General features: G+C 38.9%; 1 protein-coding gene across 4 annotated transcripts in view; it reads left to right on the top strand.

Moving 5' to 3' along the window:
- cntln (centlein, centrosomal protein) overlaps positions 1-16,052 on the top strand; it is a 538,558-nt gene that overhangs the window by 88,108 nt on the left and 434,398 nt on the right. For 3 of the 4 annotated variants that reach the window (XM_063048921.1, XM_063048919.1, XM_063048920.1), the window contains exons 5-6: positions 1,331-1,465; positions 2,230-2,400. In XM_063048921.1, coding sequence (XP_062904991.1) covers positions 1,331-1,465; positions 2,230-2,400 — 306 coding nt within the window. Of the gene's footprint in view, positions 1-783; positions 860-1,330; positions 1,466-2,229; positions 2,401-16,052 lie in introns of all 4 variants that reach the window. The other variant, XM_063048922.1, reaches the window with a different exon arrangement.

Consider the following 16,052-nt stretch of genomic DNA (forward strand, 5'->3'; position numbering starts at 1 on the left):
ACAGAATAGTGTACCATAGGTTGCTGTATCATTATATTCTTTTAAATGTAATTGCAATGTGGGGTTAAATGCTTCTGTGGGTAAGAAAAATACACATAGTCATGGGATCATAACAGAGTCATATGGAAATAGTTTCCTAGGATCTTTTACATTCCTCTGGGAGGACAGAGAACGCTTCGGTTTAACGTCTCATCAGAAAAGCAGTGTTGTAATCCCTCAGTATTGTTCTATAAGTCCATATTTTTGGACTGGGAATTGAGCCTGAATTTTCAGACTCTGGCTTGAGCCATTGCTGATGTATTAAAATAAAATTGTAAAAGATATTTTAAAATGATTTGCAACTATTTTATGTTGTACTTTTTTCCATACTATACTGAAGGCATTAATTCTTTGCTGGAATCCAGTTTCATTGGGAACTGAAAACAGACATTGCGAGAGCGAGTAGACTCTGTGGAAAGCAAATAGAATTAAAATGTTTTGAGTTGGTAACTCTTCAACTACTGATGGTGCTTGTGCCAGTTCAAGTGACCAGTGTTTGCATTTGAGGATCACCATTGATAATTAAGCTGTAATGGTGTATAGCTAGCACCATTCTTCTCTCTGTGCACAGTAGGGATTTTGCTGGTGACAAAAATTTCAAATACTGGTTGTTTTTTGTGTTCTTTGACCCAATCTGCCAGCTATATTTAAATTGAGCAATTGCTAGTTTTAAAACAAACTCAGGAGTACCTAACCTAGGCTTATCCTGTACTAAAGTGATAAATGTTTATGCATTTCTTTAAGATCTGCATTTGGAGTCTTGGATAAGACAAATACATGAAAATTTTCAACTGGAAGAGCAAAATGGTCTTTTATGAATGTGAGATATTTTGATGTATCTTTTTGTAGAATGTAAGGGAAATATTGAAACATGTCAGATGCAGATGAAATTCATCTTTATTGAAATGGTTACATATATGATTACTTTTTTATGTCTTAGGCATACTTAATTGATAAACATGCTTTTTTCAATGATGTACTTACTCATTTTAGCTCTGCTGTTGACTAGTATTTATCATATCAGTTTGGTACAGATTTTGCTTGCAGGATAAAGTCATTTCCTTAAAAGTGCAATTTTAAGTTTCTATTTATGCAGGTCTTATAACTTCAGTTCTCTGCTTTGACAATTTGCATATAAATGTATCAACAAAGCATCGTGCCAATATACCCTGGGCAAACCTGATTTGAGAAGGCTTATTGGATTATTAATTTTTGAGTAATATCATGACTGTCATTGAAGTCTGATTTCATTTGGAAACACTAATATTTTCGTTTTAATGTCATCAAACAGCAGGTTAGATGCCAACAGAAGGAAATCAGCAACTTAATCCAGCGGAAAATTGCTGTAGATGACAATGTTGTAGCCATGCAGAAGGAAGTGACTGATTTAAAAGAAAAACTAAAGAATAAGAAACAGTATTATAAGGTACATTAGTTAATATATCAAACCACAATATTGCAGGTTTCAGAGTTTTATTAAACTCCTGCAATTAACATCGTCCAATGTTATTTACGTCAACAGCAATGAACAATGTCGCAGCATATCCCCAAAGTGTTTGTAATACAATTTATTCTTGATTAATTTGCATCTTAAAAAAAGACCTGAGAACAGTTTCTATTACAGATTTGTCTAGACTTCATTTGGGTATGTAGTGCCGCTTACTGAAGCTGTAGCTGCTTTGTGACATTCAAAATGACATGCTTACAGAGAAAGTGCCTAAGGTCTTGAGGCACTTTAAAGCGTTGTGGTTTTATATGGAGTGCAAAACTCTGAGAAAGCATTTAAAAGCTCAGAATCTTACCCTTAAAACTTTCCAGATGAATAGTTAATGATGGAAATGGAGCAATGAAGTAAGAGTGTGAAGATGTGGCTTCTCTTAATTAGATTCTGATGGGACTTACATTATTAATTGATAACACCAATGCCTGCAAAATTGTGTCTTTGTGGCTCTCAAAAATAGCTGGGGACAACATCAAAGGCAGTTTGATCAATTAATGGGCTTTTGTAAATGTGTTCTCATCAATGCTGTCTTTTTATTAAAATTATGACCTGTCTACCTGCAGGAAAAGAGAGCCAACAGGTGATTTGAAATGTCAATTACCTTGGGTTACTGGGTGTGCAAAACCAGAAAAAAAATTAACCTGTTAATTCTTGTGCTGTTAGTTGACCTGTTTTGTGCACTTGTACAGGATGCTAAGGAACGTGTTCAGAAGAATGAGGAGAAAAGTAGCCTGTTACTAAAAAATCTCGAGGAGGAAAAGCAGGAATTAAGCATACGCTGTTCTAACCTGCTTAATGACCTGCAGAAGCAAGCAGCCCAGTGGAAGGAAGAGAAGTCTGACATTGATTCCAAAGTAAAGGTAGGAGAAGGGGCTTTTGGCTAGGATTTCACAGAATGCTTTCATCTGCATTGATTTCATGGAATTTTCTTTAATAACAAGTCACATAGTGGAATGTACCCCATGGGCCTTGTGTTCATTTAAATTCATTCACTTAAAACCCATAGCTTTTAAAAAATTAATACTGTAAAGTGGAAAACCAACTGAAAATATTATATTAGAAATCTCACATGTCTCATTGTTAATATAACATGGTCCCATTATCATTTCATCTCTGTACAATATTATTACTATTAAGGCAATAGAGACCTTTTCAAGCTACTGGAATATGCAGCTCTGTAACTTTTCGTCTTTCCATATGATTGAACTCCACAATTCACATGCACAAAGCTTAATCTTAAAGGAGTAGTAGATCAAATGTTTAAAAGATGGTAATCTCTGTAGTTTTCCAACATTTATGAAGAGCACTAAATAATATACTCCGTTGTTATGAAGAAACAAAGCTGCTTTTGCATTATTTCCTCATCCTGAATAGCACTTCAGGAGAACTTGCACCACTCACACTGCTCTCGACATTGGTGGCACAGTAGGAAAACGGAGCTGTTTCAAACTCCTGGGGGTGCACATCTCTCGTGGTCCCAGAATACATCCTCCACTGTCTGGAAAGCTCACCAACACCTCTACTTTCTGAGGAGGTTGAAGCAATCTGAGCTATTCAATCAATACTCACAACGTTCTGCAGATGTACAGTGTACATCCTAACATGCTGCATTACTGTGTAGTACAAAACTGCACTGAGATGGATAGGAGTGTAATGGGTAGTAAAAACTATATAAAGCATCACTGACACCAGCCGACTCCTATCAGAGACATATATACTGTAATTTACTGGAAAAAGGCCAGCAATATCATGAAAGATCCCACCCACCCAGCTTATGGACTGTTTATCCCATTCCCATAAGGAAAGAGGCTATGCAGCATCCACACCAGAACAGCTGGACTCAAAAACAGTAACTTTCCCCTGGCCATCAGGCTGATGAACACCTCTGCCCATTAACCCACCACCTATTCCCCAACACCATTACATCCACAACCCCTAACGTCACTTTATGTGCAGTACATACAATCAGTCTGTATATTGTATTGAACATTGTATTTTACAGAATTGCTTTTATGTTTACTGTATATTTATTGGGTTGTTTTACTGTGTTCTTCATGCTACATCAGATTTGGAGTAACAATCATTTTGTTCTCCTTTACACACTCATGTACTGAAGAATGACAGTAAACAATCTTGAATTCTGGACAGGATGACCAAGATGGAAGGAATACAGGAGGGTCAGAGTTATTTCAAAGCTACATATAGTATTCTTTAGGTCCTATTTAGAATACTGTGTTTAATTGTGGGCACGACACAGGATTAACATAGGAAAGAATGATATGCAGATTTACCTGAATTAAAGGGTTCAACTGTGAGTTTAAATTGCATTGAATAGATTTATATTCCTTTGGCTATTGTAATTCAGGCATTAAATATCATTTAAGGATTTGGTAGAGTCTGATGAAACTTAATAATTTCCTCTGCGGTATGGAATCTTGAATAAAGAGACATAAAATTTGAACTATACAGTGCATGGATAAAGTCAGGAAGCATTTCACATAAAAGAGAACTGAAAGTATGAGTAATAGAACTAAGTTAGGTGAATGTAAATGACATGCAAGTCAAACAGAATTGAATAGATTAAAAATACCAAGCTTGAATTTTCTCTTTGTTTCTATATTTCTTTGACATGCATGTACCTTGCATGGTTACACACTGGGCCATGCAATTAAAGCAAAGTTGAATTTGTGGAGCAATAATGTGAATACACTAGGAATTTTTTTTTTTCTCTCTTGGAGTGAGTTACTCATTATAGCACTGAAGGTGGCCATTTCACCCACTGGGTCAACGCCAGCTTGCAGTAGAGAAATCCTATCAGTCCCATTCCATCCTTAATTCTCTGTAGCCCTGCAGCTTTATTTTATTTGTTTTGATCCCCCATATATACCCGTATAATTACTTTGCACTTAGCTATGCATACAATTAACACATGAGTATATCTCTGGGAGATGGCATATAGTTCTCCATTTTAGTGAAGAACGAGTGCTGGTCCAGCATCAGCAGAGAATTAGTTTTCCTGAATTAGATGTATTTCTTCATTTGTATTCTCTTATATGAGCAGATATTATTGCATGATTACTGACTGTCTTCCTAATCTTTGCAAGAAAGGCTATAGGAGTGAGAGGTTCTCCTTGAGATAATGAAATTAAGGTTCGAATGTCAAGTGCAACAGTAGCTTATGTCCTAAAATGAAATGTATAACCTTGGATTCATGATTGCCAATTTTTTTCCTGCTGCAATTTTAATTTAGCTTTATTTTTCCATAGCTACCCAGTTTTTGCTTTGTATGTTAGGGCAAGTCACATTCTTGTTCAAAATACATTTCTGATATTCACATGTGGTTTTAATTAACTTAGTTATCTTTATTTTGACTTTTGTTCCTTTTATTCTTAGTAACCCCAAAATACAGTTTTATAATTTTCAATACAGTTTCATTATTTTGTTCTTATAGTCAAAAGACAGCTGTTGTTCAAATGTAATAGAACAGAAAGAGAAATATTTAAAAAATACTACACGTATTATTTTTTCCCAAAATTGAAAGCCACAGTTTATTTTTTTTTCCCACTGGTGATTATTTTCCACCTTGGACTATCTTCCTTGTTGTCTTCGTTTAACATTCCCAGTGTTTTTGTTACTATCTTTTTTTTTAATTTGAAGATTAAATGGTGAATTTTCAACTTCACACTGGGATATAAAATAGCTGAATAAAAGAAGAAATGTGCAAATACTCAGAAGATAATGCAGCAGTTAAGATGAGAGGCAGTGTTAGATTTGTTCATGTGCTCTTTGTTTAGATGCTATCTGGTCGACTGGGTCGTTACAGAAATTCATGCCCTAATTTTCATTTAGCTCACGAGCTTTTATAAAGCTAGTCAAAGGATCGGCAGACAATTATAGTCTCTTCAAGAAGTAGTTTAGATGTCTGTTCTTCAATGTTGATGTATAGGAACTTAGGCTGAACTTTTTTTTGATTTATGGAAAGGGGATTTAAAATAGATCAGTGGACAGACCAATTAATGAATCTCAGATATATTTCTCACTGTTTTCAGAACCCTTTTGGCCTTTGGGTATGGATACTTTCTTGCTTTATTATATTATATTATGGTTCAAGAGAGGCATTAAGAGAGCCTCTGTTTACATCCTTCTGTGTATGCCAGGGGTTCCCAACCTGGGATCCATAGATCCCTTGGTTAATGGTGGGGGTCCATGGCATAGAAAAGGTTGATAACTCCTAGTGTATATCAACTCTCTTGCTGATGAGATTACTATATTGTAGTTTTATTTTATTGTTCATAATAGTTGCATTCTTGGCCTGTTGATATTTCACACGTGATGGAGGGTGTGCAAAATATAAATCATAAACAAATATAAATTGCCAGCAGTAGTTGGTTGCGTATCTTTTATTTTTGTTTGAATACTACTTCAAAGCAGGAAAATGTAACTTGATCATTGAAACAAATTGTGCTGAAGGAGGCTATTTAGCCATGTTGTCTTCACTGATCACATGAGAAGTTGTTCAATTTGATGAGTATCACACTAATTATTTTATTCATGTAATCATTTTGACAAAAAGTTGAGAAATACAATTCAGTAATTATTATTTTCCCTTTGTACTTTCCCCCCTCTGTTTTAATGTCATATTCCTAAAGGTATTTAGTAATTAACCAACATACATAAAATGCTGGAGGAACTCAGCAGGTTGGGCAGCATCTATGGAGGGAAATGAACATTTGATGTTTTGAGCAGAGACCCTTCTCCAGGACTCTGTATTGCTGAAGATTTCTATCATCTGCATAAAATGTTGTGTTTCCATATTTAATGTTTATAGCGCTTATAAAAACTATTCACCGCCTTTGAAGTTTTCAAATTTTATTGTTTTACAACATTGAATCACAGTGAGTTTAATTTGGCTTTTTTTGACGCTGATCAACAGAAAAAGACTCTTCCATGTCAAAGTGAAAACAGATCTCTACAAAATGACCTAAATTAATTACAAATATAAAACACTAAATAATTGATTACATAAGTATTTAACTCCTTTAATATGACACACCCAGTCATCACTGGTGCAGCCAATTGGTTTTAGAAGTCACAGACTTAGTTAATGGAGATCACCTGTGTGCAGTCAAGGTGTTTCAGTTGATTGTACATCTGTATCTGGAAGGTCCAACTGCTGGTGAGTCAGAATCCCGGCAAAAACTACACCGTGAAGACAAAAGAAACTCCAAGCATCTTCACGAAAAGGTTATTGAAAAAGCACAAGTCAGATAGATACAAGAAAATTTCCAAGTCACTGAATATCCCTTGGAGTACAGTTAAGTCAATCATCAACAAATGGAAAGAATACGGCATAGCTGTAAATCTGCCTCGAGCAGGACATTCTCAAAAACGGACTGACTGTGCAGGAAGGGGACTAGTGGGAGGAGGCCACCAGAAGACCTATGACAACTCTCGAGGAGTTACAAGCTTCAGTGGCTGAGATGGGAGAGACTGTGCATACAAAAACTTGCCTGGGTGCTTCACCAGTTGCAGCGTTATGTGAGGGTGGCAATGAGAAAGCTCAAACATGAGGAAATCTGCAGATGCTGGAAATTCAAGCAACGCACAAAATGCTGGTGGAACGCAGCAGGCTAGACCGCATCCATAGGAAGAAGCACAGTCAACGTTTTGGGCCGAGACCCTTCATCAGGACTAACTGAAAGAAGAGAGACTAAGAGATTTGAGAGGGGGAGAGGGAGATCCAAAATGATAGAAGACAGGAGGGGGAGGGATAGAGCCAAGAGCTGGAAAGTTGATTGGCAAAAGGGATACAAGGCTGGATAAGGGAGAGGATCATGGGACGGGAGGCCTAGGGAGAAAGAAGGGGGAGGAAGATGGAGAGCAGGCGAGGAGTTATTATGAGAGGGACAGAGAGAGAGAGAAAAAAAGGAAAAAATAATAAATAAATAAATAAGGGATGGGGTAAGAAGGGGAGGAGGGGCATTAACGGAAGTTAGAAGTCAATGTTCATGCCATCAGGTTAGAGGCTACCCAGTCGGAATATGTGTTATTCCTCTAACCTGAGTGTGGCTTCATCTTGACAGTAGAGGAGGTCAGAGATAGACATATCAGAATGGGAATGGGATGTGGAATTAAAATGTGTGGCCACTGGGAGATCCTGCTTTCTTTGGCGGACAGAGTGTAGGTGTTCAGTGAAACGGTCTCCCAGTCTGTGTCGGGTTTCACCAATATCTAGAAGGCCGCACTAGGTGCATCAGATGCAGTATATCACACCACTGAGAAAGCCACTGTTGGAAAAAAAACTCATGAAATCTCGGCTAGAGTTTGCCAGATGGTATGTGGGAGACTCTGAAGTCAGCTGAAAGAAGGTTCTATGGTCTGATGAAACCAAAATTGACCTTTTTGGCCATCAGACTAAACGCTATGTTTGGCACTGCATCAGGTCCTGCAAGGCTTGTGAAGGTAGAGGGTAAAATGAATGCCGCAAAATACAAGGAAATCCTGGAGGAAAACTTGATGCAGTCCGTAAGAAAACTGTGACTTGGGAGAAGATTTGTTTTCCAGCAAGACAATGAGCCCAAGCATAAACCAAAGCAACGCAGGAATGGCTTAAAAACAGTAAAGTTAATGTCCTGGAGTGGCCAAGTCAGAGTCCAGACGTCAGTCCAATTGAGAATTTGTGGCTGGATTTGAAAAGGGCTGTCCACTCACGATCCCCATGCAATCTAACAAATCTTCAGCAGTGTTGTAAAAAACAATGGGGAAAAATTGCAGTGTACAGATGTGCAAAGCTGACAGAGACCTATCACAACAGACTCAAGGCTGTAATTGCTGCCAAAGGTGTATCTAGTAAATACTGACTTAGGGGGTGAGTAATTGTGTAATCAATTATTTTGTGTTTAATAATTGTAATAAATTTAGACCAATTTGTAGAAATTTGTTTTCATCTTGCCACAAAAGAGTCTTTTCTGTTGAGCGGTGTCAAACTCCAAATTAAATCTATTGCGATTCAATGTTGTAAAACAATAAAACATGAAAACTTCCAGTGGGATGGGGCAGGTGAATTCTTTTTTATAGGCACTGTAATTTTTTTCTCTCTCTCCTCTCTCTATCCATTGCTCCTTCTTCATCACTCTCTGTGATGGTACATGGACCCTGTCACAACATATACTTAGGAATCTTTTTATCATATGTAATAATTCAAATACATTGTGCATTCATAGTAATTCCAATCCATTGTGCACTACTGCCCTGAGTGGATGAGACTAAGCACAATTTAAAGAAGAGTAGTCTGCAATTCAATAACATGGATATTGAATTCTGCTATTTCATATATCTGATAAGATAGCGATGCGCTTGGTCACAGCACCCTCTCTGGGTTCAAAGAAGAGTGTAATTGTTTGTCCTTTACATCTTTTTTATGATCATAAGACACCGTTGGATATCAAGAGCATTATGTACTGCAGGTCTACCCCATCAGCAAGTGTCATGATAGTGGTGGACTGGACTTATTGTGCACCATGTTGCTGACTGTTGCAGCCAACCAAGGAGGAAGTTGTCAGAGGTGGTGTGTGGTCCAACAAATGATGCAACTGATTGGCTTGAATGTTTTTCTTGTGATTGCAAGACCCTGTTGGACATTGGTAATGTAGAATACTGCATGTCTGATTCACTGGTTTATCGGTGAGACCGACAGGTAAGAAAGTGGCAAATGAAATAGTGTTGGAAAGTGCAGTAGATCTGAATGTACGGACTATTTTTTAAATGGGGAGAAAGTCCAAAATCTGAGATGCAAAGATACTTGGGAGTCCTTGTGCAGAACATCCTAAAAGTTAACTTGCAGGTTAAGTCGGTGGTGAGGAAAGCAAATATAATGTTAGCATTCATTTCAAGAGGTCTTGAATACAGGAGCAGGAATGTGATGCTGAGCTTTATAAGGCACTGGTGAGGCCTCACCTTGAGTATTGTGAACAGACCACAACCATCAAGTGTTTCTTGTATGATAACCCTTTCATTCCCAGAATCATCCTTGTGAACCGCCTCTGAACCCTCTCCAATGCCAGCACATCTTTTCTTAGATGAGGAGCCTAGACTGTCCACAGTACTCAAGGTGAGGCCTCACCAGTGCCTTATAAAGCCTCAGCATCATCTCAGACAGATGAGGGGGATCTCATTGAAACCTTTTGAATGTTGAAAGGCTTAGACTGAGTAGATGTGGAAAGATGTTTCCCATGGTGGAAGAGTCTTGGACAAGAGGGCACAGCCTCAGGTGTCCATTTAAAACAAATGCAGAAAATTTTCTTTGTTCAGAGGGTGATGAATTTCTGGAATTTGTTACCACAGGCAGCTGTGGAGGCCAGGTCGTTGGATGTATTTAAGGCAGAGATTTATAGGTTCTTGATTGGACACAAAATCAAAGGGTATAGGGGGAAGGCTGGGGAATGGGGTTGAGGAGGGGAAAAAAGGATCAGCCATAAAATAGCAGAGCAGACTCGATGGGCCAGAGGGCTTAATTCTGCTCCTGTGTCTTATGGTCTTGTATATGACAGATCACCATGCTGGTTTAGTGGCATTTATGAAAAAAGAAATTCCAAGTCTGTTAGAAATCCATTGTGTAACTCATAGTGAGCATATCGCAGCCAGAAACCTCAGCCAGTGCCTTTTTTCAAGCATGACTCTTCTAATATCTGCTATCAACCAAGTTAAAGTTGATCCATTAAATAGCAGAATATTTGCCAGTTATGTGAAGATAATGATGAAGAGTTTGAACGCTTGCTTCTTCACACTGAATTGTGTTGGCTGTCAAAAGGCTGCTGCTTAAAGTGTTTCTTTGATGTTTTTGACACTGGTTGAATTCTTGCTCAAAGCCAACAAGAGCTTGGGAAACAAAATTGAACTTCTATATGGAGATGTGGCATACCTTGCCAATTTTTATGACAAAATGAACATTCTAATCATGAAACTGCAGGGTGAGAATTTCATTTTAATCCAGGGAAAAGTACAGTGTTCACTTTTATCAGGAAATTAGAGGTATATAAGCAAAACATGGGAAGAAGAATGTTCTCACAGATTCCCTGCATGGAAAGTATGGCACTGTCTTTCACAGATGGTGATTTGTAAACGTACTGCTTACACCTGCAGTCAGTCAAGAAAGATTTTCAGAATTAATTCAAGGATCTGAATGATCTGAAAATTCTAGACTGGGTAATTAACCTATTTCTTTGCAAACTGGAAGAACAGGAAGAGAACTTGTAAGAAGAAATTATTGAGATTCAGAATGATGATAAAGCATTAATTCTAGCCATGACCAGAAGTATTCATCACAGTAGATGTGAGTGTTATTGGAAGATAGTCATTCAGACAGCTCATCTTGCTCTTAGAGTAGAGTCATTGAACACTACAGCACAGAAGCAGGCCCTTCAGTCCATCTAGTCAGTGCTGAACCATTAATCTGCCAACTCCCATTGATCTGCACCGGACTATAGCCTCCATACCCCTCCCATCCATATACCCTTCCAAATTTCTCAAGTGTTGAAATCAAACCTGCATCCACCACTTGAGCTGGCAGATTGTCTCACCACTCTCTGAGTGAAGAATTTCCCCTTCATGCTCCCCTTAAGCATTTCACTTTTCACCCTTAACCCATGTACTCCCATCCAACCTCAGTCGGGAAAAAAACCTGCTTGCGTTTATCTTATCGATAAACCTCATTATTTTGTATACCTCTATTAAATCTCCTCTCTATCTTCTATGTTTCAAGGAATGAAGTCCTAACCTATTCATTCTTTCCTTATAACTCAGTCCCTCCAGTCCTGGCAACATGCTTGTAAATTTTCTCTGTACTATTTCAACCTCATTTACATCTTTCCTGCAGGTAGGCGATCAAAACTGCACATGATTCTCCAAATTGGCTCTATCAGCGTTATATACACCTTCAATGAAACATCCCATCTCCTGTACTCAAGATATTAAGTTATGAAGGCCAATATGCCAAAAGCTTTCTTTATGACTCTATCTACCTGTGGCACCACTTTCAATGAATTATGGACCTGAATTCCCAGATCCCTTTGTTCTACTGCTCTCCTTATTGCCCTGCTGTTCACTGTGTGAGACCTATCCTGGAAGGTCCTACCAAAGTGTAACACATCGCACTCGTCTGCACTAAATTCTATCAGCCCTTTTCCCAGCTGGTCCAAATCCCACTGCAAGCTCTGATAGTCTTCCTCGCTGTCAACTGCACCCCCCATTATTAGTATCATCTGTAAATTTGCTGATCCAGTTTACCATTATCAAAGTTTGCCATTATCAAAGGACCCAGTGTTGATCCCTATGGCACACCACTAGTCACAGGCCTCCAGTCACAATGGGAGCCACCTAAAGCCATTCTCTGGCTTCATCCATGAAGTCAATGTTTAATCTAATTTACGACTCCAGCCTGAATGCCAAGCGGTTGAACTTTCTTGACCAACCTCCCATGCGAGACCTTGTCAAAGACTTTGCTGAAGTCCATGTAGATACCATCCACTGTCTGGCCTTCATCAACTTTCCTGGTAACTTCCTCAAATACTCTGTAAGATTGGTTAGACATGATCTGTCATGCACAAAGCCATGTTGACTATCCCTAATCAGTCCCTGTATATCCAAATACTTGTATATACAGTCCCTTAGAACACCTCCCAATAACTTTCCCACTGCTGATGTCAGGTTTACTGGCCTGTAATTTCCTGGTTTATTTTTAGAGCCTTTCTTAAACAGGGGAACAACATTAGCTGTTCACCAGTCCTCCAGCACCTCACCCTCTGCTAGAGACCCTACAATTTCTGCACTAGCTTTCGACAAGTTCCAAGGGGACATGTTGTCAGGCCCTGGGGATTCATCTACCCTAATTTACCTCAAGACAGCAAGCACCACCTGCTCCATAACCTGTTTAGGTTCCATGATCTCAATGCTGCATTGCCTTGTATCTATAGACTCCGTCCACCTCCCTGGTACATACAAAAATACTTTTAACATCTTCCCCAACTCTTTTGGCTCCGTGTGTTAAACTGCTAATCTAATCTTACAGAAAACCAATTTTCTCCTTGAGAACCAATTTTTTTCCTATCCTTTTGCTCTTAATATATCTGTAGAAGTCCTTAGGATTCTCTTTCAACTTGTATGATCGAGCAACCTCACATCTTCTCTCGGCTTCCTGATTTCCTCCTCAAGTGTTGTCTTATATTTTGTTATGCTCCTTAAGTATCTCATTTGCTCCTTCCTGCCTATATGTGCTATGCACATCTTGTCCAGAAAACAACTTGTCCCAATCCACACTTTCCATTTCCTTTCTGATGTTATCAGAATTGGCCTTTCTCCAAATTAGAATCTCAACCCAAGGACCAGACCTATCCTTTTTGATAATTACCTTGAAACTAATGGCATTATAATCCAAAGTGTTCCCCTACACAAACTTCTGTCACCTGCTCTGTCTCATTCTTAATAGGAGATCTAGTATTGCACTCTGTAGTTGGGACTTTTATGTACTGATTAAGGAAACTTTCCTGAACATGTTTGAGAAAGTCTATCCGATCTAGCCGTTTTACAGTGTGGGAGTCCTAGTCAATATGTGGAAAGTTAAAATCATCTATTATCATAACCTTATGTTTCTTGTAGCAGTCTGCAATCTCTCCACAGATTTGCTGCTGTAAATCCTGCATATTGTTGGGTAGTCTAGAATATCCCATTAATGTGGTCATTCCTTTCTTATTCCTCGGCTCTACATTAGTTGAGCTCTCCAGTCTGATCTGACTGAGCACTGTTGTGGCAGGTTCCCTGACTGGTAATCCATCCCGTTAATCCATTCCACATCTAAGACAATGGAATCCTGGAACACTGAGCTGCCAGTCCTGCCCTTCCTGTAACCAAGTCTCACTAATGGCTACAATGTCACAATTCCATGCGCTGATCTATTGTTTAAGGTCATCCACTTTTCTTACAGTACTTTCACTGAAATGTATGCAGCTCAGAATATCAGTTCCACTGTGCTCGGCCTTTTTATTCCTGACTTTGTATGCAGATTTGACAACATCTTTCTCTGCAACCACTCCACTATCTGTCCAGGCAGTCTGATTCCCATACCTTTCCTTGGGCACAGTTATGATTGAACTTTTGAAGCACCTGAGAATTCCTGACTGTTGTTGTGAGAGATTGAAGATGTCCTTGAACACTCCAGCCAGTTGGTAGCAAAGGTTTTCAGTCCCCTACCTGCTACACCATCTGGGTCTGACACCTTGCAAGGATTCACCTGTTGAAAGATGTTCTGTTGTTAGATAGTAGCACTGACAGGAAGGGGAGCTCCCAACCTACTGATTCCAGTAGATTTCAGTGGATCGGGAAGGCATCAGAGTGTGCTGTCTGGTGTCTGCTCATCATTGTGCCCATCTCCTCCAGTGCCAGCCTGATGTCTGCCAGGGGTAGAATATACTCTGCATCTCAGGTGATGGTGGAAAAATCCTTCGGCAGATAGAATAGCGGCCATTTGACTGCCAGATATTCCAGGTTGGGGGAGCAGGACTGATCAGGTTGCCTGTGAGTTAATCATGAAGCAAATGCCACCTCTTCTGTCTTTTATCTTATGTCGCTCTCTAGTCCATGTGGTGGAAGGTGAAAGCCTCAGGCTGAAGTGCTGTGCCTGCAGTGCTAGGGCTGTACAAGTCTCTGTGAAGCACCTTGCACAGCAATCCTTGATGTCTCTCTTGTACTGCAATCCTGCAATGAGGTCTTCAATTTTATTTTCCAGAAAGTGTACTTCAGACAGGGGGATGGTAGGGAGTGGGAGCCTTCGGGCCCTGTGTTTCAGTTTTAGCTGCAATCTGGAGTAAATCGATAGATTTTAAAACATTTTCATAGCCATTACAGCCTAATTCTGTTTTGGTCTATTTTATTTTGCAATAACACAGTAAGTGTTGTCATGACTTTAAGTGATAACATCAAATGGAAAACAAAGAACTCCACTAGCCACAAAAAGGTTTTCTGAAAAGTTGTTGTAACTTTACTTGCTGGGAAGTAATTCATGCTTTATTCTTCCCTCTTCACTAAGGCCCTCAAATTTGAGCTTTGTACTTACTTTGTGTAGAATGTGCAATATTGAGCAACAATGCTGTTGATCAGCATATGGATCTGGATGTTGCTTTGAGTTGTCTGCATTAGGAAAATTCAATGCCAATAAATAATGCATATCTTAATTAAGCTCTGTATTAGTTAGACATATTTAGTGTTGTGTATGCAAGGAAACACTTTAATTTTATTTGTGGTTATTTCACTAGCATTCCTGGAATTTGCATTTCATTTGTTCTCTTCACCAGCACAGTTCTCTTGTATGCATTAAATTTTATCTCTTGTTCTGTTCATTTACAAATATAATCCAATCCAATTCATTTCATTTCTGAGCTTCCTTTTCCAATTGATTGTTCCCTGCCAGTTGGTATGATCTGCAGTTTGAGTTGCTGTACTATGAACATTGATGTAAGCAAGAAACTGTTGTGATCCAGGCATCAAGCCCTGAGGCACCCCATCCCACTCTGGCATAACTTCTCTTATGTGTGCATGCTGTTCCTGTCCTTCAACTTTTTTTTTATCCATTCCGAGGTTTCACCCTGAATCCACGCAGTTTTGAGTTTAATTAATAGCCTTGTGCATGGAGCTTTGATAACAGCCTTTTGTAAGTTAACACTTTTTGTGCAGGCTTTTCAATTTGAGCATAATATTTATTTTATAAATGATCGCACAGATCTGCTTAAGTGATCTGATTAGCATACAACAGAATTCTATAATTATCAGAAGATGATGGCACAGGCTTGCATACATTAAGGATTGCATGTAATAGGAATTATTTTACTGATGCTAAACAAGCAATTGATATTAGAGCAATAGAATATAGAAAGATACAGCACAGGAACAAGCCCTTTGTCTCACAATGTTATGCTAAACCAAATAAATTAGTAATCAAATGGCCAACGAAATTAATCCCTTCTGCTTACACAATATCCATGTCCTTCTATTTTCTTTCCATTCATGTGCTTATCAAAATGTCTTTTCAAGGTCTCTAATGTATTTGCTTCTACTACCACCACCCCAGGCACCCCACCACTCAGTGTAAAAAAAAACTTACCCCTCACATCTCCTTTGAAATGACCCCCTCTCGCCTTCAATACCTGCCTTCTGGTTTTAGACATTTAAATCCTGGGAAAAAGATACTGTCTGTCTGCTCTATCTATGCCTCTCATAATTTGATAAACCATCATTAGATCTCCCCTCAGCCTCTGCCACTCCAGAGAAAACAACCCAAGTTTAATCAGCCTCATAATAGAACACGCCCTTTAGTCCAGGCAACATCCTGGTAAATCTCTTCTGCACCCATTCCACTGCCTAAGCCAGAACTGTATGCAATACTCCAGATGCAGCCTAACTAGAGTTTTATAAAGCTGCAACAGAGCTTGCTTCCTGAGTTTTGAACTCGATGTCTCGACAAATA

Source organism: Mobula hypostoma, chromosome 5 (assembly GCF_963921235.1).
Source record: "Mobula hypostoma chromosome 5, sMobHyp1.1, whole genome shotgun sequence".
Taxonomy (NCBI): domain Eukaryota; kingdom Metazoa; phylum Chordata; class Chondrichthyes; order Myliobatiformes; family Myliobatidae; genus Mobula; species Mobula hypostoma.